The sequence below is a fragment of the Zalophus californianus genome, chromosome 9, assembly GCF_009762305.2.
Source record: "Zalophus californianus isolate mZalCal1 chromosome 9, mZalCal1.pri.v2, whole genome shotgun sequence".
In the NCBI taxonomy this organism is placed as follows: Eukaryota; Metazoa; Chordata; class Mammalia; order Carnivora; family Otariidae; genus Zalophus; species Zalophus californianus.
The window spans coordinates 20,713,472-20,739,253 of NC_045603.1; the positions used below are offsets into that span (position 1 = coordinate 20,713,472).

Below are 25,782 nucleotides of genomic sequence, written 5' to 3' on the forward strand. Positions count from 1 at the left end.
AAGATTTCAGATTGATGAAAACACCAGAAAAACTCCAAACAGAAAATACAAAAAAAGGCACATGCTGGAAGAATCTGTAGCTTCAGCCATCCATGTTGACAGGAGTTGGAAAAGAAATGTACATATACTACTGATAAATGTGAAATGGCAGTGTATCCTGCCTTCAGTCAGTTTGGGCTGCTATAAAAAATTACCATAGACTGGGAGGTGGCTTCTCAACAACTGAAATTTATTTCCAGGAGACTGGAAATCTGAGCTCAGGGTGCTAGTATGGTCAAGGTCTGGTAAGGGTCCTCTGCTGGTGGCAGACTTCTCGCTGTATTCTCCCAGTTGACAGTAAACTAGCTCTCTGGTCTCTTTTTAAGGCACGAATCCCTTTCATGAGGGTTCCAGCATCATGACATAATCACCTCCTAAAGGTCTCACTTCCTAATACTATCACAGTGGGGATTAGATGTAACATATGAATCAGAGGGGGGCATAAACATTCAGTCCATAACATATCCACGACACTGAATAACAATTAGATTGAAAGGAATGCTATTCCAGTTCAGGTCAGGGAATGCTATTCCAGTTCAGGTCAGATATTTAACTTTGCAAAAATTAGTCTTTGTCACTGAAACTTGCCCTTTATACACTAACTGCAACTTTTCAGAGATTCTCCCAAGTAATTTCACTGTACTCGTGGGTTCTTCTTCATCACCACCACCACCACCACCACCCACCATCACCACCACCGCCACCACCACCATCACCACCACCACCCACCATCACCACCACCACCACCATCACCACCACCACCACCACCACCACCACCACCATCACCACCAGCACCACCACCACCAGCACCACCACCACCACCACCATCACCACCACCATCACCACCACAACCACCACCACCACCATCATCATCACCACCACCACCACCACCATCACCACCACCACCATCATCATCACCACCACCACCACCACCACCATCACCACCAGCACCACCACCACCACCATCATCATCACCACCACCACCACCATCACCACCACCACCACCACCACCACCATCACCACCACCATCACCACCACAACCACCACCACCACCACATCTATCAGTTATTGAGTGTTTTCTATGGGCCAGGTACTGGACTAAATATTTTACACAAGTCATTTCATTTAATGTCCCTAAATCCTATTGCTACAACCCTCTCTTCTTTCTTTTCCTCCCGCCCAAACTTACCTATCTTCTGTTCTGGACCTTGGGGCTTTGCAGATTGGCCAGTTTATATAGTTGTGCTATAGGCAGAATAATGTCAACATCCTAATCCCTAGAACCTATGACTATTTTATATGGCAAAAAGGATTTAATATTTCAGATAGAACTAAGGTTACTTGTCAGCTGACCTCAAGGTAGGGAGATTATCCTGGACCATTCAGGCAGGCCCAGTGTAATCACAAAGGTCCTTAAAAATGGAAGAGGAAGGAAGAAAAGTCAGAGAGGGAGGTGGGATGACAGAAGCAGGGTCAGAGTGAAATGATGTGATGTGAAAAGAACTCAACACCGGTGCTGGCTTTGCAGATGAAGGGAGGGGCCCAGAGCCAAGAATGCAGCAGCCTTCAGAAGCTGGAGAGGGCAAAGAAACAGATTCTCCCCTGGAGCCTCTACAAGAGAATGCAGCCCTGTCACACCTTGATTTTAGCCTGGCAAGACCCATGGCAGACTTCTAACCTGTAGGACCACAGTACAACACAATTTGTGTTGTGTTAAGCCATGAAATTCATGGCGATTTTTTTATAGCAGCCACAGAGAACTGATATATAATGTTTGAGGATAAGACTGGAGCCAAAGTGCCTTACCTTAGAATCCAAGTCCCACTACTTACCGACTGTGTTTCCTTGGGCAAGTTATTTAACCTCTCTGTGACTGTTTCCTCCTCTATAAAAATAGGGATGACAATGCCTTACTCACAGGCCTAATAGTCATCAAAATCCCTACTGTTGTATTGAATTACTTTCTCTGAAATAATCTGAGTTTTGAGAGGGGCCTTCTGGAACTACAATGCTCCAATGAATGACTGACCCTAATGTTGATAGCTTTGGGCCGCACAGCTGGCTGGAACAAGAGAGCTTTCTGTGGGGTCAGACTCTTAGGCTCCCATACAATTATGGCTGATAAGCAACATGTAGGTCCAGTTTGGGTGATACCATGTAAAACGACCAAATGGTATTGTACAATGATTTATAAAGATGTCTATCCACAGGTTTGCTTTTATTATTTCTCAAACACAAATATATATTGAAATGGAAGATGAGGCTCTTTGCTTTTTAATCAATTCTCAGCTACAATTCTTGCAGAATGTAATTCAAACAACAAAGATTTACATGAGGTTAGTTTAGGATACACTGCAGTATTTTGCTGATGTCTAAATCCCCCAAAACATTATAGCCCCAAGCAATTAATTCTCTAGAACCATGCTGAGGGACCTACCAAAAACAGCCCATGGAAAAGTCCTACAAGATGTTTGCTCTAAGGAGGTTGCTAAGGAAATTGTTCACTGCTTTATTCACAGCTCTCCCCCCTTTCCCTGGGCAAGAATTTTATTTCTTGCAAATGCTAGGAAAATACTAAGAAAAGCTTTGCTTCACTAAGGGATTGGTTTTCTTCCTCTCTGACAATCAGAACTATGTGACTTACTGTGTTTCTCCCTCTGCTCTACCCACTATGCTTAAAGCTCAATTTGCTGGCTCATTTATTAACCATTACAGAGAGATAGGCCATTGAGGGCTGCAAATCTAAGCCTTTTTTCCCCTGAACTTGAATGCCTACTCTTTTACTTATATTTTACCATTTTATTTGTTTACTCCACTTCAAATGCTTTAACAAATTCCAAAGGTAATCAGGTATATTTACATGCACCTGATCGTGCTAGTGTAATGTAGCTGGAAGGTAAACTGTACTTTGGCTCTCCCTATGTGGCACAAACCTGAGGTATCAGCATTGTGGAGAAAACACACTTCTGTTCACTAATCTGCCATTAATTGGAGTGACTATGAGCAAGCCACTCAGTCTCTCTGACCTTCATCATACACCTGTACCCTCAGAGTTGTAATGCACCTATGGTACAACTCTGGAATATAATTAAAGATAAATGGTGGCTACTACCACCTTTTATCAGCACAATTATTACTACCACTACTTGAAGACAGCTGTTAGACAGCCAATTGACTGATTACTACCGTCCGTGCCTCACTGCCATGGTTTGCTGGCTTATTCAGAAGGCAATCCAAAGAGAGGTTCCAGAGAACCTCCCAACAACAACCCTTCAGCAACTTTCTTCTGTCCTTACCAGCCCTCACTGCCCCCAGCACCAAGATTTCCATGGTTAGTTCTTTCTTGGGCACAAAGAGCTGTGTTGTTTTGTTATTCCCTAAGATCATGGTCTAGAAGGGAAGTAAAAATCATGTAAGCCAATTTCATGTCAAGTGGTCTTTTGATGCACACACTTGACATATCCCACATGCACATGACATATGCATTAAAATGTATGATGTAGGAGTTAAGTGTCAGGCATTAACCCTGAGAACAGAATTTAATAGCCATAAAACTGGATAGGGAAGATAGTCTATTAGCAAAATTGAGGCCAAAAATAAATCAACAAGCCAGGGGCAAATTCAAATAGAACACGGAGACCACAACTGACTGACTAGTTGACTATGGTTTTCAACTTTTCATACGGACGTTCTGGGTTTAGCTGAGAGAACCAGACTTTGGAGTCCGGGCTCCGTCCTCCCAAAGTGGCAACAGTGTCAACTTCCAACTCTGCTGTGCCCTTTCCTGTTCTGTTAAGTCTTATGATCATAATCATACCCTAGGAGTCACTGGCTGCCAGGCAGGAACTTCTAGCCCTCAGCAGCTCAGAGTCTAGCAGGGGGAGAAAGGCATGTAAGCAAATTTCATCTCAACGGGTCTTTCAATAATGTCTATCTCATACATGCAGAGGACACATGTTAAATGTTTTGTGTACAACCAAGCTTTGTAAGGAAATGGGCTGATACTAAGTTATATGTGATATCTATTGTTACTGCAGACTTTTAAAAGCTAGAAATGTAAAAATATATATACATATATAAATACATCATCTCTCACTGGGCTGTCTGCAGTTGCCTCCTAACGGGTTCCTGCTTCTACTCTTGCTTCCTACAGTCTGCTCTTAAAGGAGTTGGAAGGATATTTTCAATAGTTAAGTTAGACTATCACTTTCCTTTGCAAAAGCCAAGACTGTATATAATCAGCCTCCCTCTTTCCCTTCTAACTCATCTCTGTTGCCAGTCTCATCATTTCTATTCCAGCCACAGAGGTCTTACTTTCACCCACATGTGCTCACAGATTAGGGCGTGTGCTCTGGCTGTTCCTGTACATGGAACCCCCTCTCTGTTCCCCTCCTCTTATCTCCTTTAAGTCTTTTTCTAATCACACCTTCTATCTGAGGCCTACAGAAATTTTTTTTTTTGAAAATGTAACCTGCACCCACGTCCCCATGCCAGGGTTCTTCATTTTTAACCCCTACTCCTCTTTTTCTCTTTTTCCATACTATTTATCCCATTCTAACATGCTTTACAATTGATTTTTTTAACTGTTTACCTCAACACTACTGACATCCAAGGCTGGGGACCTCTTTGTTGTGGGAACTGCCTGTTCACTCCATTCCCTAGATACCAGCAGCACTCTCAGCTTCCAGCTGTGACCACCAAAAATGTTTCCAGACCTTGCCAAATCATGCACCTATTGAGAACCACTGGTTTATAATTTATTGCCAGTTAGCCCCAGCTACAAGGTAAGCTCCAGGAGAACACGGACTTTGGCCCTATTTGTTCACTGTTGGTTCCCAAGCACTGAGAACATCAACAGGTGTGGGGCGAGCGCATGAATGAGTAACTTTTTAAAGATACGCACCTGCAAAAAACACAAATTTCAGAATCTTCTACTAGGAAATGGTCAATATTTAATTTCACCTCATTTTTCATAGGTCTTCATAAAAATAAACTAATGGCAATAAGAGGAATAAAATTACAGGGAGAAACATTTTCCCACTTTTATCTAACACAAACATTTCCTGAAGGGCAATTCAGTTATCTAGCTCTTGAAAGAATGTATCATATATCTACTATAAAAATGGCACGCATCTTATCTACATTTTCTTTTCTCTACCAGCACAAACCTTTCTTTTGAGTATCAACCTTAAAAAGTTAACTGCCTCAAGGATATTACTGTAAATGCATTGTAAGAATGAAGGGTGATGATATTTAAGCAGGCTAACATTCCCAGGCAAAGAGGTGACAAGGAAAAAAAATGAAATCTTAAATGGAATTGTCTGTCATAATTATCAGATTCAACAAGGGTTTAATTGATGTCAGAGAGTGGGTGGTCCTGCCCGAAGGGTGTCATGTAATAAAAGCCAGTAAAGCAATGGTTCTCAAGTGGAGAGAGTGCTGCGATTTTGAGCCATCCCCTCGCCCCCACCCAGGAAAATCTGGCAATGTTTGGAACATTTCTGATTTTCATAACCAGGGGAGGGGGGCTGCTGCTAGCATCAAATGGATAGAGGACAATAATCTACTAACCACCCTATAACACACAGGATGGCTCCCTACAACAGAGCTATTCAGTCCAAAACATGAACAGCACAAAAGTTGAAAAATCCTATAGTAGACTATAATGCTTAAGACCGTGGAATCTGGAGGCTCCCTGTCTGAATTTGAATTCCCACTCCATCACTGAGACAGACTGCTGAGTTGTTCAGCAAACCTGCTTCCTTTTCCTTCTTGGGCATACAGAAAGACTAGTTATGTTAGCATCCCTTGAGTAGAGGTAATTACATGATTGAATTCTGGTCCATGAAATGTGGGTTTAAGTGCTGTACACCACTTCTTAGCCTGGCCCATAAAAACTTCCTACAAAATTATTCATCTCTCTTTTCCTGTCAACAAGATGCAAGGGACCTTGGGGATGGCAGTTACTAGACAGAAGCAGCTTGGGTACCTGAATGTGCAGAGCAGAGACATTGCACTTGATCATTCATGGTAACCCACTTTAGACAATGATGTGAACAACAAATGAACTTCTACAGTGTTAAAGCACTGATATTTGGGGGTTGTTCCAGTGGGTGGACTAACCTAGCTATGTGACCTACTGCAGATTCCTTAACCTCTTTGTGCTTTATCTTCCTCATCTGCAAAATGGTGACAATAATACCTCCTCTCTCATAGGGTTGTTGTAAGGATTAAGGTTCTTAAAATAGTGTCTGGCATCTAGTAAGAGCTTTCCTATCTCTAGGTGTTTGGTGATACCATATAAAATGACCAATAACATCCTATGGCGACTTGCAGACGTGTATACTCACTGATTTACCTCTACTGCTTCTCAAACACAGATATATGTTCAAATAGAATGCTAGGCTATTTTTTTTATTATGTTATGTTAATCACCATACATTACATCATTAGTTTTTGATGTAGTGTTCCATGATTCATTGTTTGCATATAAGACTAGGCTATTTGTTTTTTAATTGATTCTCAACTTTCATCTTTTGTACAATGTAGTTCAGAGTATGCAGATTCATGATTAGATTATCCCATGTTCTTTATTACTCGCATCCTTACTCCATTCATTTAATAGACGAATATTGAGCATTGTGTTAAGTATCAGAGATATAATTGTGAGCAAAACCAGACATGGTATATGCCTCCATTGAGTTTAGTTTACCTGGAGGGTTTAAGTATTAATCATATAATACCCAAATAATTACAAAGTTACAGAATTTCAAATAAAAAAATGTTACATAGGAAACATGTGACTTAAAGAGAATATAGCAAGGGGAACTAGTCTTTGGAAGGAGGAGAGGAGGGCTTCCCTGGGAAGAGTTCTGGAGCTGGGTTTTGAAGATTGAATAAGAGTAAACAAGGGGAAGGGGAAAGAAATGGGAAGAGAATTCCAAGAGAGAAAAACACCATGTGCAAATTCCCTAAGGGAGAGTGCATCCAAAGAACTGAGAGCGGCTGTATGTATGTGTCTGGATCATAAGAAGGGAGGGCGGAACACAGTGAAGACAGATAAGGTTGGAGAGGAGTTGATCTAAGGCCTTGGAGGTCATCTCAATAATTTTGGTATTTATTCTAAGGTTTTTAAACAGGATTAAGTGGCACGATTAGAAATGCATTTCAAAAACATCATTCTGTATGCACTTGGGAGAATGGGTTGGAGGTGGGCAAGGATAGAACCAGGGAGATCGGTTACATTACTTCTAGGTTTCAGAAGTGAGATAATGATGGCGGACATTGAGAGAAGCTGTTAGATGACAGAGACTTAACTTGTAAAATCATCAGACTTTGGCGATGTAGTGAATGCAGAAAGTGGAGGTGAAGGAGAGGTCTAGAAGAGCTTCCTGACTCTGGTTTCAACAACTGCACAAATATTAGTGCCATTTACTAGACCAGGGACAATGGAAGTGGACCACACTGGAGGAGAGAATGGGCTGAATTTGGTCTGAGAGGAGTGTGCAGTGAGCTAACTTCACACCATCTATATTCCTTCTTCACATGATTATTCTATTTTCATTTTTATCTATTCATTTATCATTTAACAAATCATTATTAAGCACCAACTATGAGATTCAAAAATGATGACATAGACATAGCCTTTCAAGAACTTTACTGTCTATATGGTTCTATATCAAGAGCTATGATAGAAAAAAGTAAGTATTATCAAGATATAGAAGAATGCACCTCACCCAGAATTTATTTCTAAAACCTAGAAGTAATATAACCAATCTCCCTGGTTCCATCCTTGCCCACCTCCAACCCATTCTCCCAAGTGCATACATAATGTTGTTTTTGAAAAGCACAACTAAAGTTGGAAATCTTGGGAGGTTTTCTGAAGGAACCACCTCTGATGAAACCTGAAAGAAGGGAGTCTAAGGGAAAGAGTACTCCAGGCAGAGGGAAGACCCTATGCAACAGGAGACAAATGGGCTCTGTGAGTTAAGAAGGTCAAAGCAGTTCATTATGGATGAAGTGCTCAACAGGGAATGGAAGCAGGAGCTAGTGAGCCAGCTTAGGACTCTGGGCTTTATCCTGAGCACAAAGTATTTTTAAGACTTCTTTTCCATTTTGATCATTATTTATTAAACTCCTAATTTTCGCTTTTTCCACTACATTCATGTACACACACACACACACACACACACACACACACACAATCTATTATTCTCTTTTATTCCTAGACAAACACAATATCAAATATTCTGCAAAACCAAGAAGTCACATGGGATTTTGGACTGCATTTGGACAACCAGGAAATCATATTATTAAGCCCTAGAGTGCATTAACAAGTTACTTCTGATTACTTTAAACCTATTAGTGTCACCTTAAGGAAGCATCCATCTTTAGGGAATTTTTTTTTTTTTTTTATTATACCAATCATTTCCAACTGGACAGCCAGCACTCCTCAAGTCTTACTTCTACACATTCATTTAAGGGATGTTGTCCATGCGGCATGACAATTTTCAAAGAGAAAGAAATCCCCACTGCCCATGATGTTCAAGCCCCGTTTAATTTTTCATCACCCAACTGCATGATGGAACTGCCTAAACGACCCTCTTGATCCCACTGAGGCCTGATTCTTAGGTTTCCTTCCTTCCAGCTATTCCTCTGCTTTTTCCTCCTTGGTTCTCCTGTCTGAAAAGCTCATCTTCCATTGATCACTCCTTTTTCAAACAATAATGCCAGGTTTTCTCACACCCTGTGCCCATTCACAAAAAAACTACTTGTAGTTCTTCAGACACTCCATTCTGTTTCATGCCCGTATACTTTTTTTTCCTTTTTTTTTGAGAGAGAGAGAGAGAGAGAGGGTGGAGAGGGAGAAAGAGAGAGAGAATCTCAAGCAGGCTCCAAGCCCAGTGGGGAGCTTGATGCAGGACTTGATCTCACGACTCTGAGATCATGACCTGAGCCAAAATCAAGAGTGGGACACTTAGCCAACTGAGCCATCCAGGTGCCCCGTGCTCATATACTTTATACACAAATTCTTTCTTGAGATCTCTTCCCCCTACTACCTACCTGGACAAGTGTTATCCTTCAAGACTCATCTCAAGCATTTTTGTGTGTGTTCAATTCTTATTTTTTAGAACCTCCCTCAAAATCTGCAGTATGGAGCCCTCTTTCTTTTAAGTAGCACCCATTATATTGTGCACCATTATTTAAAATGGTCTTTCTGTCTTTATTAGGCTGGGGTAAAGACTGTGTATTATTTATCTTTATATCCTCTGCCCCCAGACAGTGCCTGGCAAGAAGAAGACATCAAATCAGAGACTGCTGAATGAATTATTCAGTGAACCAATGCCCAACATACCAAAAAAGGCCTCTCAAATTTGTGATAGAGGTGGCTGAGTACCTCTGTGATCCCACAGGCTATCATCTCTCATTTATTATATATTTTAAAATACTTATAAAGATACGAATCTTGATTCTATTCCCTAGAGAACCTGCTGGGTACCCAGGTGCTTCTGACTTTGAGAAGCCTGCTAAAAAATTTGTTCTAAAGCAAGAAAGAACATCAGGAAATGTAACTAGCGTGAAGATGAGTAGTGGGAAACCTTCCTCTTCTATTTACCTACATCCATTTGAAGTAAAGCAAAACCCCAGGCACATACCCTATATTTCATTGATGCTTCTAGCCACCTATTTATCCATTCATGTATCTAACCATCTGAAAATTACGAGATGCTCCTGCACTGTGCTAGGTATTCTCAGGCAGTTGAGAAGCAAAGGGAAAATTCTGTATGTAAATCAGACTCTACTCCAGAAGAATTTAAAACATACAATCACTTGCCTAAGAAACTACAAGATAAACGACACGGGCATAGCAAAGGTTTAAGTTAAGAGCAGGAACATGTCAGCTTTCATCTGTCTTTTTCTCTTAAAAAACACCCATAGGTCTTGATCTTTGAGTTAACATGAAACCCTTTGCATTTCTTATTCCCTGCAGAGGATATAACTAGGATTTTGAGGCCAGGCTGTGAGTTTCATGCCTTTTTCAATAACCCTTTTAAATTTTCACATAATGTGGCTGGATTGGCATCAATCTGACTTGTGGGGATCCAGAGTTTGGCTATTTTAGAGGCTTATAAAGTTGTTTCCCTTGCATTATACATTATATATTATATATTATATATTTTGATGCAGAACATCTACTCTTTGATTTTTCTTTTCTTTTTCATCTTCTAGAAGTCCAAAGACATTAACTGATTTTCTGTGCTGAAACATGCCCCCAACCGTACATTCCCTGCAACCTGATGCCTGCCATTTGGTTTACTTTTTTCTCAAAGTTAACAACCTATTTTTTTTTTTTTTTTTTCAAAAAATCTGTTACCCTCTTCCTCCCCTTGGGGAAGTCCATTTTACTGAGGCCGTCTCTATGGCTGGAGTGGGGAGAGCCAGGAATTCTGGAAGTCTGGCTGAGAGCAAGGCTGGGCCAAACTTATTTATTTGCCTTTTGAGAGGCTGTTTTTGCCTAGTTGTTTACAGTCTTTGGCATGCTTTTCTCTCCTACACTGATTCCCCCATCCCAATTTCTTGTCATCTCAAAAGCTTCAGAGTCAATTCCCTATCACTTTTGCAATTCTTCAAAGGCTCAGTTACTTAGCCAAGCTTTCCTCCTGCATGTCAAAAGTGAGAAATTACTGTTCAGAGACTGTCTGATGGAGAGCGAGCCAGCGGGCTACTCAGGGATATGGCTTTTCTTGGGGGAACTTGCTGAGTTGCTGAAAAGGGAACTGAGAAGTGAACAGAGATTGATTAAAACAAACCAATGACCCCTCTTTTCAATAGGGCCAGGGGTAAACCAATTTCTCGTCATGTCGGTTATATGCTGATGAGCCTACAGGGGCTCTGAGCACGGGGACTGGCAGAGCCACCAAATAGAAGGATCCTGGGTCTCTGAATCACCATGGAGAAGGTCGTTCACCCAACACACATATGAACGCATGTTCTACTATCTCAAGCCACTGAGACATGGGGATTGTTTGTTAGAACAGTTAGCTTACCCTAATACAAAAGGGATATGAACACTCACAGGACTTTCAGGGAAGAAAGGCACTAAGCTGTTCCTTCCACATGCCAAGGACTCAAAGGTGTGCAGGAGAAGGCTCTACCACAGCTGCATGTCCTTAGTAAGACAAAGGCTTTCACACGAAACACTCACTGGTGGATCCTTTGCTGGCTGAAAGGGGCAGTGTAGCAGTCATTCTCCTCCAGGTCTGGCAGTGTCTCCTTGTCCAGCCTCATGGGCTTCTTAGGTAACCATCTCCGAAACCTGCTTATTTGTTTATCGATCCTGTGGTACATGAAAGGCAAGACCAAAGGGTACAGCATGTTAGCATTGCCCCAAAACACAGGAGGGAAGTCTCCACAGAGCCATAATTATGACACCACACACTCCAGGCACTCTCACTGTACATGAGTACATGATATCCCCATTTTACAGACAGAAAGAAGAGCGCCTCAACTCCAGTGTTTTTTCGATCTCATCACAGGTCCTCAATATTATTGTCTATGAAATAGTGGCCAAGAATTATATGTTCCCCCACATGCCAATAAATGACCAAGGCTGGAAGGCTCTGGAAAGGAAGTAGACAGCCCCTTAAGCAAAGCAGCAGAGACCTTAACTTCTTACGTTCTGCAGGTTCTAGAAACTCATTTTGTATTTGGAAAATTTCCCCATCTTCCCTTGGTTAGGGAAGTGCTCTGGCTGTAGTTAACTTTCAGCAGGGCAGCTGACAGCAATCCCGGTGGGTTGCCTGTGTGCACAGAGCGTGATGTCGTGATTTGCTTCCTGCCTCTCACACCTTCCCTGAGCTGCCTCTCAGAAGACAGCAGGCTGTTCAGCTTTCATTCTGTCTTTCAAGCTGACTCCATGGCTCAAGGTACAGGGGCATGATAACACATGTGTCACTCTGGCCAGGGTGCACAATGATGCCAAGTCACAGAAAACAACAGTGTTGTTAGGGTGCTTTACAAGCCACAGTTTTCCCCTACCCCCCTCCCGATTCCCTCTGGCTTCTGCTGATGAAAACATCTGGCTTCCAAGTAGACCACGTTGTCAGTCATTCACAGAAAACCGCTAGAAAGAGCAAAATGCACAGCACACTTGAAAACAACTGTGCTACCTCAGTTATCTATACCCACTGAAGAAAGTATCTTCTAAGAGCACATATCAAGTAGCATTTCTGTGAGGCAGAATGAACAGGTACCATACGCGTTTTACACATCACAAAAGAGACCCATGGGAAGGTATCCAGCTCAAATTACCCAGCCAGTGAATAAAGCCAGGAACAGAATGCAGGTTTTGGACTCTTGATTTTAGGGATCACCTTATCAAAGTAGTTGATACTGGAAATCTTCACTTAAGGGCTACAGAAGGGACGGATTCCTCTAATGAAGAAAATATCTAAATGCCTTCTAGGTCTATTAATTACACATGGAATTTGGGCAGGATTTTTTTTTCCAAATCAAAAAATATTTACATGGCAATTTGTCCTTTTCAATGAAACTTCCAGGTGAAGGAATTACTTTTTCCATAACCAATCAGCTCCAAGATGAAAAATAATAGTTAACTCTTTTATCACCTCTTTTATTCTCTGCAGGGCTCCAGTCTCACCACAACCTCCTTCTGCCTAGTGGTGGCTGGCCTTTCTCCAGAACCCCTGAAAGTTCAAAGTAGAAAGAATCTCACAACTTCTCTAGGCCCTTTCTCTCAAAGACAACTCGTACCTACCACATACACACACACAAATAAAGATGCTACTCAAGGTCATGTTCCCAGAAGAGAATAGTACATTGGAAGGGTCCAAAGCAGGGGGGGGGGGGGAACAGTTCCTATACCCTCCATCCTTCCTCCTGGTCCTCTCCTCCTTCATCACTCTTTAAAGACACTTAAAAGTAACATAATGCACATCAGAGACACAGTAGAACATATAGTGATTGAGAACATGGGGTTGCAGTACCTGGATTCAAATCCTGGCTCTGTAAATATTAGCAGTGTGACCTGGGGCAAGTTATCTAACTTTGCTGTGCCTTAATTTCCTTATCTATAAAGTGGACATGATAATAATACTCGGTACATAGGGTTGTGGTGATTAATCAATATGTACATAAAATCTCCAGAAGAATATCTGGTGTACACTAGGTACTGGCTATTATTACAATCTTTTTTCCCCCAAAATAAGAATTTGAGCACCCAGCTTGCCCCTTAACATTCTGTCTTTCTTTCCAATTCAAAGTTAATTGTGCTTCATCAGCATCTACAACTTGTCCAAGTTCAATGATTTAGTCCTTAAATGGACTCATAAATTATACTTCCTAGGCTAAGCTGGTGGCCTTCCCCTAACTCCTGGCTTTATTTCATCTGATTGCCTTTAAACTCATTCAAGAAAGAGGACATTGGCCCAGAGGCTTTTCATAATAGAGCTTTTACCTCCCACACATCTCCAGTCTGCGGCACTAATCGGATTACACTTCGCAAAGTTCACGTTCTTACAGAATCTGGGCTCTGCGTGCCACGACTATGAATTAAATCCAGCTGGGTACAGTGCTCAGCATGGATAAAAACAAATAAAGCTGTGAAATAGCAGACATCAATACTCTATGGGAATGAAATGGCAGCTTTCAGCAACAGCTTGTAGCATCACAATTTAAATGAAATGTGGAGATGGTGAAGAGAGAGTGGAACAGTGTAATGAAAATGATTCACTGAAAAATGAGGAGGGGCCAGAAGTGGAATGGAGAGAAGGGAGGCTCCTAAAAGAAGCTGGGATGTAAACTGGGGTGCCTAAATCCTGGTTCTGTTGCTTATCAGCTGTCTGACCTTCCACGAATCACTCACCTTCTTAAGCCTTATTTTAAAATGGGCTAATCATCATCATCACCATCTTACTGACCTTGCAGGGTTGTCAGGAAGCCTGTGCTTCCAAAGGATGCTGTGCATGCAATGCTTTGGAGAAGCTGCCAGGCAAATAGTGTTATTAGTAACTTCTTAAGGACCAGGGAGACTAATATAAAAGTGATGGAAAGCAGAGGAATTGGGCTTTTAAAACTCTGTGGTGGAATAAAGATATTCAAAGGATATCTTAAAAACAAAACCCCTGAGACACTGGGGTGGGGGTGGGTAAACTGGCCTTCAGTGGGGTAGCCTGAGCAGAAGCAGGAGGACAAAACATGGACTGTACAGGTTCTATCACACATGCTGGTCCATGCTGTGTGCTCTTCCAAAATGACAGAAACAAACACTCAAATGTGGTCAGCGGTTTGTACCGTCTTCTGGGCAGAATGGTTCCTGAAAGATGTGTGTACCCTAATCACTGGAACCTGTGAATATGTCATGTGACATGGCAAAGGGACTGTAAGCAAAGTTACGGACCTTTAGAAAGGGAGAGCATACTGGGTTACTCAGGTGGACCCAACTTAATCATATGAGCCATTTAAAAGGAGAGAAGTTTGCTGAGCATATTACCCTCTAGCTAAGCGAAGTAAGTCAGTCAGAGAAAGACAAATATATGATTTCACTCATGTGGAATTTAAGAAACAAAACAGATGAACATAGGGGAAGGGAAGGAAAAATAAAATACGATGAAATCAGAGAGGGAGACAAACTATAAGAGACTCTTAACTCTAGGAAACAAACAGGTTGCTGGAGGGGGGGGGGGGGGTTGGGTGGTGGGATGACATGACCCGCCATGAACCAGAGCTTGGCGGGGCAGGGGGAACAAGACACTGAACTTACTGTAATAACAACTTTCTACAAAAATACCCACCTTTCAGTCCAGATATTAGCTTGACAAGTTAAGACCAGAAATGCATCACTGGGTGATGGGCATTAAGGACGGCACTTGATATAAAGGAGCTCTGGGCGTTATATGCAACTGATGAATCACTAAATTCTACCTCTGAAACTAGTAATATACTGTATGTTAATTAAATTGATTTTAAATAGAAAAATAAAAGAAGAGAATTTTCTCTAGCTAGAGATAGCAAAGATGAGGCAGAGGGGGGTGTCAGAGAGATTCAAAGTGTGAGAAGGACTCAACTGGCCATTGCTGGCTTTGAAGATGAAGGGGGCCAGCAGCCAGGGAGCACAGGCAGCCTCTAGAAGCTGAGAATGACTTTTGTCTAAGAACCCTACAGAAACTGCAGAGAACTGAATTGTGCCAGCAACCTGAACAAGCCTGAAGATTATTCTCCCTCATGGCCTCAAGAAGAGCCTAGGCCAACCAATACTTTGACGTTAGCCTTGAGAGACCCTGAGCAGAGAAATCAGTTAAGTCTCCTCCCCTGCACTACGGACCTGCAGAATTGTAAAATAATAAATCTGTGTTGTTTTATGCAGCTAAGTTTGCAGGAATCTGTTACAACAGCAATAGGAAATTAATAGACCTCTGAAAACAGTCTTGATCTGATCTTCCCCTTGAGACCTGGCCATGACTGGTCAGGCTCCCAGTGCTGAGGCTAACACTCCACATGCTACTCTACCTGCCAGTCTGGTGGCTCTGGGAACAAGGATCTGTGTCTCTGTGGCTGGATGACAACTGGCCACTCTTCAACAAACACTCCCATCCCAAACTTGCTACTTAGGCATCACTGAGGATCCTCTTCCACAGTGCAGGTAAAAATACAGTGCAAAAGCCACCAGGCTGGAAAGCACCAGACCCAAGCGGGGTTTCTGATTCTGCTGTTTTTTAGATACTACATGTTGCTGGTGATGTGGGCAATAGTATCTTGGCTATATTCTAAACAAACGTGAATGAATAAAGAGCTTTCTTTTTCACAGTATAATAGATAACCTTTCATACAGAATGATGGACTCTGAAGTTGAAGTAGGTTCACAACTTGTATACTGACATCTGTGCTTCCATCTTCAACTAAGAAACTTCCCTAAAGAGGTAATCCTGAAATTCTCTTAGATATATGAGTTGAGGAACCAACTAACTAAAAGTATCCAATTTGTCTCGTAAGTGTAAGAGTTGGGCTTACTTAATAGAGTCTTCACTGACTGGGAAAAGCAAAGAGAAAATGTTGGCTTAATGATTTAGTATTGATTTTGGTTGGACACATTATCATTTTGTTCCATTTCTGCCATTTATTGAGCAAAAGCCCTCTTACAGACTACGTAGGTAAATCAATAAAGAGATAATGGACCAATCATCCACTTGCGCATTTCTGGCCTTAACTTGTCAAGCTAATATCTGGACTAAAAGGTGGGTATTTTTATAGAAAGTTGTTATTACAGTAAGTTCAGTGTTGTGTTCCCCCTGCCCCGCCAAGCTCTGGTTCATGGGAGGTCCATGTCATGAATGACTGGAAAGAGCTGCCAGCACAGGACAGGTGAATGGGCACATAGTGCAAGCTGTGTCTTGGAAATGTGCTTTGGGAAGGTTCTGCTTGAACCTCTTTGATCCTTGGTTCCCTCAGCTGCAAAGGGGAGACTATACTATCCACCTTAGTGGGTAGTGATAATTAAAGTGGTGATAACTAAAGAAAAGGCCACATACCAAAGGACTTCACTCCCCACATGCCAAGCCATCAGTAGGCCTTTATAAAGCACCTACTGTGGGCAGAGCCCCAACCTGGATGCTGTGGGTATACCCTGAAGAAGACCAAGGCCTTTCTCTTGAGCCACTAACAACCCAGGAGGGAGTTTGTATTAATGACAACTTAATTAGGCTAAATGAAATGAAATAGGCTACTTCAGAGACACCTAGTTTTCCCCAGACCAGAATATTATAATAATAGCATCACATTTCAAACAGATTACATTTTTAGGGATGATATACCTAGAGGGAACCAACAGATAAACTTTTCTTTCTTTCTTTTTTTTTTTTAAATGGACGCACCACACAGAGCCCTACATTGCAATAAATGAAGCCCTCCTGGACTGATAACAGTTAGACAGCAGGAGCCTTGGATTTCTTTTTCCTCTTCTGAGAGCCAAGTCTCCTATATTTATAGCCTCTCCTTGGATAGGAGTTAGGATTCTTTTAGGTCACAAGGCTACTAACTGGGGCACAACCTAAATACCTCATAGAAGAGTCCAAAGTCTTTGGAACATTTACATATGTTAATTTTTAAAAACTAGGATGGAAAATACAAGTCATTTTGTCATTTGCCTGTATACTCAACTGAAAAGACTGCAACTGCACTGAAAGTATAATGTAGCAGGGGCAGCAGACATTCTGCCAAATGACTGCCAAGGATAACATCAGGCAGGTATGCATGGGGGGGCAGATGGAAAAGGAATGAGTAGTAATGAGGCTTCAGCTACAAGCCACCGACCATAATCAAATTTGTTCCTTTGTAATCACATCTTCTACAGACTATATTTGCAGTATTTGGCAAAGGCAAAAAAAAAAAAAAAAAAAAAAAAAAAGAAAAGAAAAAGGCATAAGAAATATGATAAATTCCCTCTCTTTATTGAAAAGACAATTTATAAGGCCTATAAGTCTGCCCAAAGAGTCAAAGGAGCATTTATTTGACCAAGTACATGATGAAAATAGCATTTACTCGAAGAATATAAGTCTAAACTACATGAGTGTGTTTGATGGGAGTCAGGTGATTTTCAAAAATAAAGATATTTGTGAAAAGATGCTTTTTCTCTCTGCCTGCTCAGAAACATCATAAAATCATTTCCCTTGGCATTAAAGGAGATGAGGTTGTTTCAGGGATGCTTTTGCAAAGTAATGAAATTATCATTTATGTGGATGAAACTAAAAGCTAAATTAAATATCCATATTTAGTATGACATGAGAATTTTAGAATACTGAGTCAATGTTTTATTACTGGTGGACAACCAGGATAGCCAGATGTAGATGTGCCCTTCAACTTGGCATATCGGAGCTGGCTACAAAGAGATACTCTCCATTGTCTAAATCTGATGTGAGGTGAAACGAGAGTTAAAATAGTTACCAAAATTTCTGACCAACTGCACTTTAAAAATGACACCAGACATTGGGCTTCACTAAGGTACACCACTACAGTGATGTGGTAAGCAGTGAAGCTTGTCTTAGAAGGCATTCTGAATCAATGTGTCATATGACGACAGTTAGTTAGGATTTCTTTTCCCTTCACTTTGTCTGAGTCTTCCAGTTATATCCTTTTATAATTATGATTTATGCACTCGAAGTAGCACTAACTTTTTCAGGCCAAAGTTTACTGTTCAGTAAGTTGTTCTTTCAGTTCAAGAAACAAGGATTTCCCAAACTCTTACTCACTTAAAACCTCTCTGCTGCACACATGGAGAATATGTGATTGGTCACTTGCCACAGTCTCCTCTCCTCTGCTTCCTTCCTCTTGGCTACTGTTCTTAGGCCTGTCCCTTCTCTATTTTCCTCTATCTCAAAATTTATCAAAGTTGTAGTGAACTCTCACTGCCTCTGATTCATCAGGGCCTTCCATTCTTCACCAGCTGTAATTTGGGGCTATTACCCTCCTCTCCGTGGCTGTCATTCTCAAAATGTAGTCCCAGATCAGCCACATTCGCATCACTTAGGATCTTGAGAGAGGAGAAAATATTGTGCCTCACCTCAGAAACTCCAGGGATGGGCTGGATAATCTGAGTACTAAAAAATCCTGAAGGTAATCCTGAGGTCCACTCAACTTTGAGAACCACCACTCATGGAGACTGCTATCATGGCAGTTTTCCCTAACTTCTAAATATTAAAAATTGATTCTCATCTCTCAGCCTCCATCAGAAGCTGAAGAACACCCATTCTTATGGGAACTCTTTCCTGGTCCCTTTGACACTGTCCTCCCTTAGGCTGCCTCCTTCTTAAATTATTCTTTTTCATCTTCCTTCCTTCCATCTCTTCCTGCCTCCTTAACACGATTTTCCAAGGAATTGCCATTGGCTCTCTCTTTGCACTTTACATTCTTCCCTGGGGAACTCCATCCACTCCTCTGGCTCAAGACATGACTTCTATACTTCTGACTCCCAAATTGGATTCTCTAGTCTTACTTCCAGTTTCAATTGCTTTGCCATCATTTCCAGAGGCCTTCGGGACACCTATGTGTCAAAGACCTACTTGTGAGTTATAATAAAGAATTATTAAAACAAAAACCATCATCTTTCTCACCAGACCTGTACTTCTTCTGAATTTCCATTCTCCTTTTACCTTTGACATTTTCCCAATCCCTTAGATATAGAAACCTTTCTCTCCCCCATCTCTCAATTTCCAAATATTTGCTAAGTTCTTTTGCCTATAATTTCATAATCCTTCTCATACACTTTGCCTTTTTGCTCTGTAGATTATTTTTCATCTATCCAGGGAGAACTACAATCTGAACGTTCCTTCGAGTAAAAGCTGAAGAGACAGAGAGATTATGGCTTATTTTAAGGAAGAATTTCCTAAAAGTCAGGTGCCATCCTGAAATTCCCTGTCTCCACAGATGTTCAAACATGGATGGTTGACCATTTAGCAGAGGTTCGGGTATCTGTTGAATGGCTGGACTTGATGACATCCGATGTCCAACCCAACCCTGAGATTTATGGTTCCTTTTACCACCATTTTCTTTTAAGCCCTCATTGCTCACCCCTCCCCCATAGTGATGGCAAATGTTTCAGTTCCAAGTCTGTGTCTGACACTTTGGGCACCCCTGATTTTTCTATGCTTTTCTATGTGACCTCCTTTTTCCTCACTCAAATCTTCTCACATGTGTAGAGATTCATTTGCCCATTCACCCCACCTACTATGTGCTAGGTGCTGGAAATATAGAGTTGGACAAGCCATCCTTGCCTTCACATAGCATCCAGGTGGAGAGATGGATATCTACATCATAGATTAGAGAGCACAGGTCCAACAATCTTGTGTTTTAATAAGCCCTCCAGGTTATTCTGATGCTGGTTAAAGTTTGAAAACTGTTGAGGACTACTGATATAGGCTAATGTGTTACCTCAGGGTTTTATAGAAGGTCATCATATGACAAGGGACTAATCTAAACCATGGTGAATCCAAATGTCATGGCTGTTGTCTAAACAAAGAAGAATTGCTAGTAAGGATATTGTGCAGGGAAATTTTTAGAAAACACATCTTAGTTTCTTTGGATGTCAATTCTTATATCATACTTTTTGAGGGTACATGTATTTGAGTAAATCCACTAGAATTTGTCAATTACTCTTACACTCATCATTCTGCATAGCACATAAACAGAGTAAACTTGAATCTTAATTCTCACAGAACTGAACAATAGGATTTTCAGAGAAATGTTAATGGTCTCCAAATTGAACCATCAGCTCAGCTCAGGGTAAATGATCACATAAGACCAATTAAAATTTTAAAATTAGATTTCCAGTGATCACAACAGAATTGAATTAAAGGACATCACTGATGCTTCCCCCTTTCTCCGCGGCTTCTCAAAAATCGAGAAACAAACTTTAGAAGGATATGCTGTACATTAAAGGCAATCTTTAGCCAGTAGAATTTTGGGTGGGTGGGGGAGGTTTTAAAAAAAAAAAGGTAGGAAGGGCTTCTGGTAAGGTAATACATCTGCAATATTTTATTAACAAAATGTTACTAATATAGGAGGGTCCCACCCAAATTGGGGGCTAGACAGCTATCAGCTTTTTGAGATGTTATCTGTCTGCACTTCAAGATTTCAAGTTACTTATGGTGGAGGGTGGGATTTGTGTGGAGAAAATAACATTCGGGCCAAAGATGTGCTGAACAGCTGGGTTTTTTGGTAATTTATCTAATAGAATGGGCTAAAAACAAAAAACAGCCCCAACACACCTGCAGATAAGTTCTGTCCTTCCGAGTGTGGAGAAACCACAAGGAAGATTCTTAAAGAAACATTTCCATCTTTGCCTTTTTCTTTTCAGGCTAACCTGAAATAGCTATTTTTGGATTGTGCATGGCAGCCAGTTTTGCCATGGGACAAAGGCCCATCCTCCCCAGCTTGTATTCCTTGTCACTGTTGGAACAAACAGGGCAACATATCAAACATATCATGACAGAGCATGCTACTAACCTGCTCATGAACTTGTACCGGCGGGGCAGGTAATAGATTTTTCTCCTGGAAGAACAGCAAAAATGAAGCCAGTCGAGAAGAAAACCCATCGTCAGTTACAGTTTGAACTAGCAAGGAAGGAAAGGAGATTGAAGATAGAAGCCTGTAAGAGGTGAAGAAGAAAAAACTAAAAAGAGATTAACAGTGAGAAATGTAGTGGGAACATAGGGCATGCATTTTTGAGTAATGAAATCTTATGAAATACTTTCCATTGATATTTCTTCCTCTCATTATCGTAATTTTTTATGGTTGCTCCTCACCTACACAGCCTGTGCAATGATTTGGAGCAATTGGTATTCGTATGAATTTAGCCGAGGTCAGCTTTTCTTCAAGGAATGAGGAAACGGATAGCCAGCCTCCTGGCTACATGTACAATTTAATGGGCATACTATTACATTAACTAATATTTTATACAGCACTTTAGTTTACAGAACACTTCTCTCATTTGATATAGGCAGGGTAATATAAAAATATGTATTTTACAACCAGTATGGGGAGAATACTAATCAGCATCAACATCCTGCTGCAAATAACCACACTGGGGAATACTGTCTAACCCCTGGCCCTGATTATAGGTGAATTAAAGAGGTAAAACAAGGAATCTTGGAAAAAATTTTTTAAAAGTGAGACTTGTTAAGGATGTGTTGTACTTCCGTATATCTGCATTTTTTAAAGCAGTACAGATTAAAATTTAGGGTGTAATTTGAATGGAGAGCATATGGATTAGATGCTTTATAAAAATGCAATCAGCCTTTCTATAGGTTGGGCTTCCACCAATGGAGTAGTAATGAAACTAATGTGGTTTATATGTATTCTGAACTGTTACTGAGCTCCCTCACTTACAGAAAATGGGAAGTCTATATACAAGTTGCTTTGCGTATCCGTGAAAACTTAAAAATATATTCATGTTTTTAATAGGTAAAACTAAGAATAAGAAGAAGAAGAAGCAGCAGCAGTGGTTTCTAGAGGTTTGTGCTAGGGTGAGAGCACAAGGGTTGGACAGATGGAGTAAAGAGGATTTTTAGGGCAGTGAAACTATTCTGTGATACCATAACGGTGGTATCATACATGACATTATGGATTTTTCAAGACCCACAGAACTATACATCCCAAAGAGTGAACCCTAAAGTAAACTATGGACTTTAGATAGTAATAATATATCAATATTGGTCCATTAATTGTAACAAATATACCACATTAATGCAACCTGTAACAATAAGGAAACTGTGAATGGGATGGGAAGGGATATATGGGAACAGTGTACTATCAACTCAAATTTCTGTACACCTAAAAATGCCCTAAAATTGGTCTATTAATTAAAAAGAGTCCATATCCATGGACATATAGGTATTTAAGAAGCAAATTTTATTCACAAATTCCCATAAGAAAATTATTCTTCAACTTTGTTTCAAACATGGTAGGAATAAAAATCCAAGAAGACTAAACCTGGGACTCAAACGTGTACTCTACAGAAAAAAATAAATACACATAACATTCTTTGAGGCATTCCATGTAGCCAAACTGATGTTTGTACGTTTTGTGGAAGCGATATGGCAGGAAAACTCCTCCTTTGGAAATACATAGGTCTTCTTAGGCTAGAGTTATTTATCTGAAACATTGGATAAAATAAGAGCACATATTTTAAATGCATCAGGCTGTAGTTAGTGAAGCTATGCTTAGGTAAAATCATGTCAATATTAATGAGGTCAATTAGTGTCCACACATTAACAGTCTTTTCTCCTAAAACTGTTCTGTAGGAACACCTACGTTTAAAAAGAAGACTATTATATATAATAGTCTATTCATAGTTAGTATGGTTACAATTTAGTCCCTGGATCACATTCTCTTAATGTGGCATAAGGAAAGTATTAATGTTGCTTGGAGGCAGCACTTTTCTGCTACATAATGAGCATGTAGAAGTGTTGGCTATGATACAGTCAGGCCCTGCACATATGAAGTGCTTCCAGGTACTAGGAACTTGCTATACATTAACACTGCTCAAGTTTGTACAATTTGCTTGGGTTCTTTGCTTGAGAAATGTGTTCAGGTGTGAAGTTTTGTGAGATTTCTGGGGAGGGATAATGTATCAATTTCACTAAGTTTTACTATCTCACTTTTATCAGAACATAGACTTTTGATTGTTGGCTATAAGATGCTGGTCTGATATATGACTCTATTTAAGCATAGATTTCTTTTCCTTTTGGTCTTGATGTGTGATATAGTTTTAATCCATATTGGACAGTTATAGCATTGATAAATAACCGGCTTTAATTATAATTATAGTATAACAAGTTTCAATGGAAACTAAATTGATAAATGACTCAGTGATTTTATATAATATTTTTTAATCCTTGGGTTCTCAGGTTTCCTTTGTCACATTTTAAATATAAAAATAAATCAAAAGTTTAGAACTATGTTTATCTCGATTCCTTTGGGAATTTTGCCTTGAGGTAAACAGATGCTAGAAATCCCAGCCTCTATTTTGACTTGTATTAGAACATAAAGGCCAATAAACAAAGAAAATAAGATGCACCAGGGAGATACATTACAGACCTCTGAATGGAAATTGCTCTTCTCTAAATGTGTCCCTAGCGCCTCTCCATCTCTATAATTTTCCACAGCTCATTAAGAGGTATATTTTAGAATTGGCACCAGTTTGCCTGGTTTCTGTCATCTGACTTGGTCTTATTGGCAAATTGTGAATCAAAAGTATTTAATTCTTTAGTCCCTTTAGAACTGTCCTTGGCACTAAATCCCTCCATCTCCTTTAGAAGATTCCATTATTTACTTCCCACATATCTTGGCATTTATAATTTCAAGTTTAATACTTTATTTTATTTCCATCTAACAAATACGGATCACTTTTCCTTAATCTGTATGGAAACTGAATATTCACTATGAAATGCAGGTAAATTAATCCTTTAAATAACTAAGCAATCCTCATAAAGTATTTTCTAATTACCCTTGGAAAAAATATCAATGCTTGTTTTTGCACAGTATTTATGACTTGGCTTTTTTAAAATTTAAAAATAGTTTATTTAAAAAATAGATCACATTTTTATGAAATTTTTTGAACTTGCTTTACTGGAAGCAGATTTGAATGTCAGTAAGGATCTGCACCACTGATGCCTGGGGTCTAGCCATTCAAAGCAGCAACACGCAGGACTTCTGAAAATGGCATTTTAGAAATGAAAATGCTACTTGGAAAATGCTTCTTTCTCATAGGCACTTGACAAATCTACCTGCTAAGGACTGAATTAGCCAGGAATTTTCACAAAAAGCCATGGAATCATTGGAAATCACAAAGACTTACACATTTCCTAAACATTTTAAAGGATCTTCTCTAACAGTGTCCCAGTCTGCATTTCAGTTTTATTTGTTTCAAGAGAGGAGCACATTGGTTTACAGGGAAACAGCAAAGAGTAGGGAAAATATATTTACACCTACCTGAAAGGCATTCTTACATTCATTTGTTCTGCATATCTTCCAAGCACTTCCCATGGGGCATGCAACTTCACAAAGATAATGTCACTATTTATTAGAGAGGACTGAAACAGAAAAAAGAAACTAAATTGAAAAGTATATCCAAGTCTCCTATGGTTTAAATTGAATTGGAACTTAGAACACATGAATCTATATGGAGTTTAAGATTTGGGGCATTCTTCACCAAAAAATTGGGTCCTTATGTGTGCATCCATTCATTCAAAAAATATACCACTGTGTGTCAGGCACTGGAGAGCCAGCTGTGAACAAAAGAGATATGAATGGCATTTACATTCTGCAAACATACAAAAAAAAAAAAAGAAATAGGCAAAAACAAGTTTAAAAGAAAGGAATAAATTCAGATGGTGATGAATGTTCTGAAGATAACAAAGTTAATGGGAGAAGTTATAGGGAGGAGGGCACACACTACTTTGGGCAAGGGGTGCAGAAAAGGCCCCTCTGTAGAAGGGACATACAAATTTGAGACACAAAGGAGCCAGGGCTGGTTAAGAGCATGGGATGAGTGTTCTAGGTGCAAAGGCCCTAAGCTGGGAAATTGCCTGGTATGTCTGATGTTCCGGGGGCAGTAAGGAGAGCAGAGTGGCTGGAGTGTATTTATCATGAAGATTAGCATAAGAAGAGGCTCAAAAGATGGGAGGAGCCAGCATGTGCAGTGCTTTACCAGCCCCAACGGGACAACTGGACTTTATTTTAGGAACACTGGAAAGTCATATTGATTTAGGTTTTCAAAGATCACTGAGGTTGCTGCATGGAGAAAAAATTATAAGGGAGAGCTGCAGCAAAAGCAGAGAGAAGAAGAGATGTTCTCCATCAACCAGGCAAAAGCAAAAATTAGTGGTGGTGGAGATAGGGGGACTTGGTGATGTGAGCCTTGAATCTGGGTTCGTGTCAGGGAAGTCTTTTTCAAAGGACTATGTTCTTTGGCCCAAAACTTTTGGCTCCTCTTGGGATTTTTATTAACATAGCACATAGACAAGAAAGTAAACCAAGACTTTATATTTTATTTTTTTAAGAGATTTTATTTATTTATTTGAGAAAGAGTGAGCAAGAGACAGCCCAAGCCAGGGGAGGGGCAAAGGGAGAAGGAGAAGCAGACTCCCCACTGAGCAGGGAGCCCGATGCGGGACTCGATCCCAGATCCCAGGACCTGGAGATCATGACCTGAGCCAAAGGCAGACACTTAAC

At 40.4% G+C, this 25,782-nt stretch overlaps 1 protein-coding gene across 7 annotated transcripts in view; it reads right to left on the reverse strand.

Moving 5' to 3' along the window:
• ANO4 (anoctamin 4) overlaps positions 1-25,782 on the reverse strand; it is a 452,569-nt gene that overhangs the window by 125,497 nt on the left and 301,290 nt on the right. For all 7 annotated transcript variants that reach the window (XM_027593730.1, XM_027593729.1, XM_027593733.1 and 4 more), the window contains 3 exons: positions 24,541-24,641; positions 21,055-21,099; positions 11,246-11,377 (listed from right to left, as the gene is read on the reverse strand). In XM_027593730.1, the coding sequence (XP_027449531.1) occupies positions 11,246-11,377; positions 21,055-21,099; positions 24,541-24,641 (278 nt within the window). The remainder of the gene's footprint in view (positions 1-11,245; positions 11,378-21,054; positions 21,100-24,540; positions 24,642-25,782) is intronic.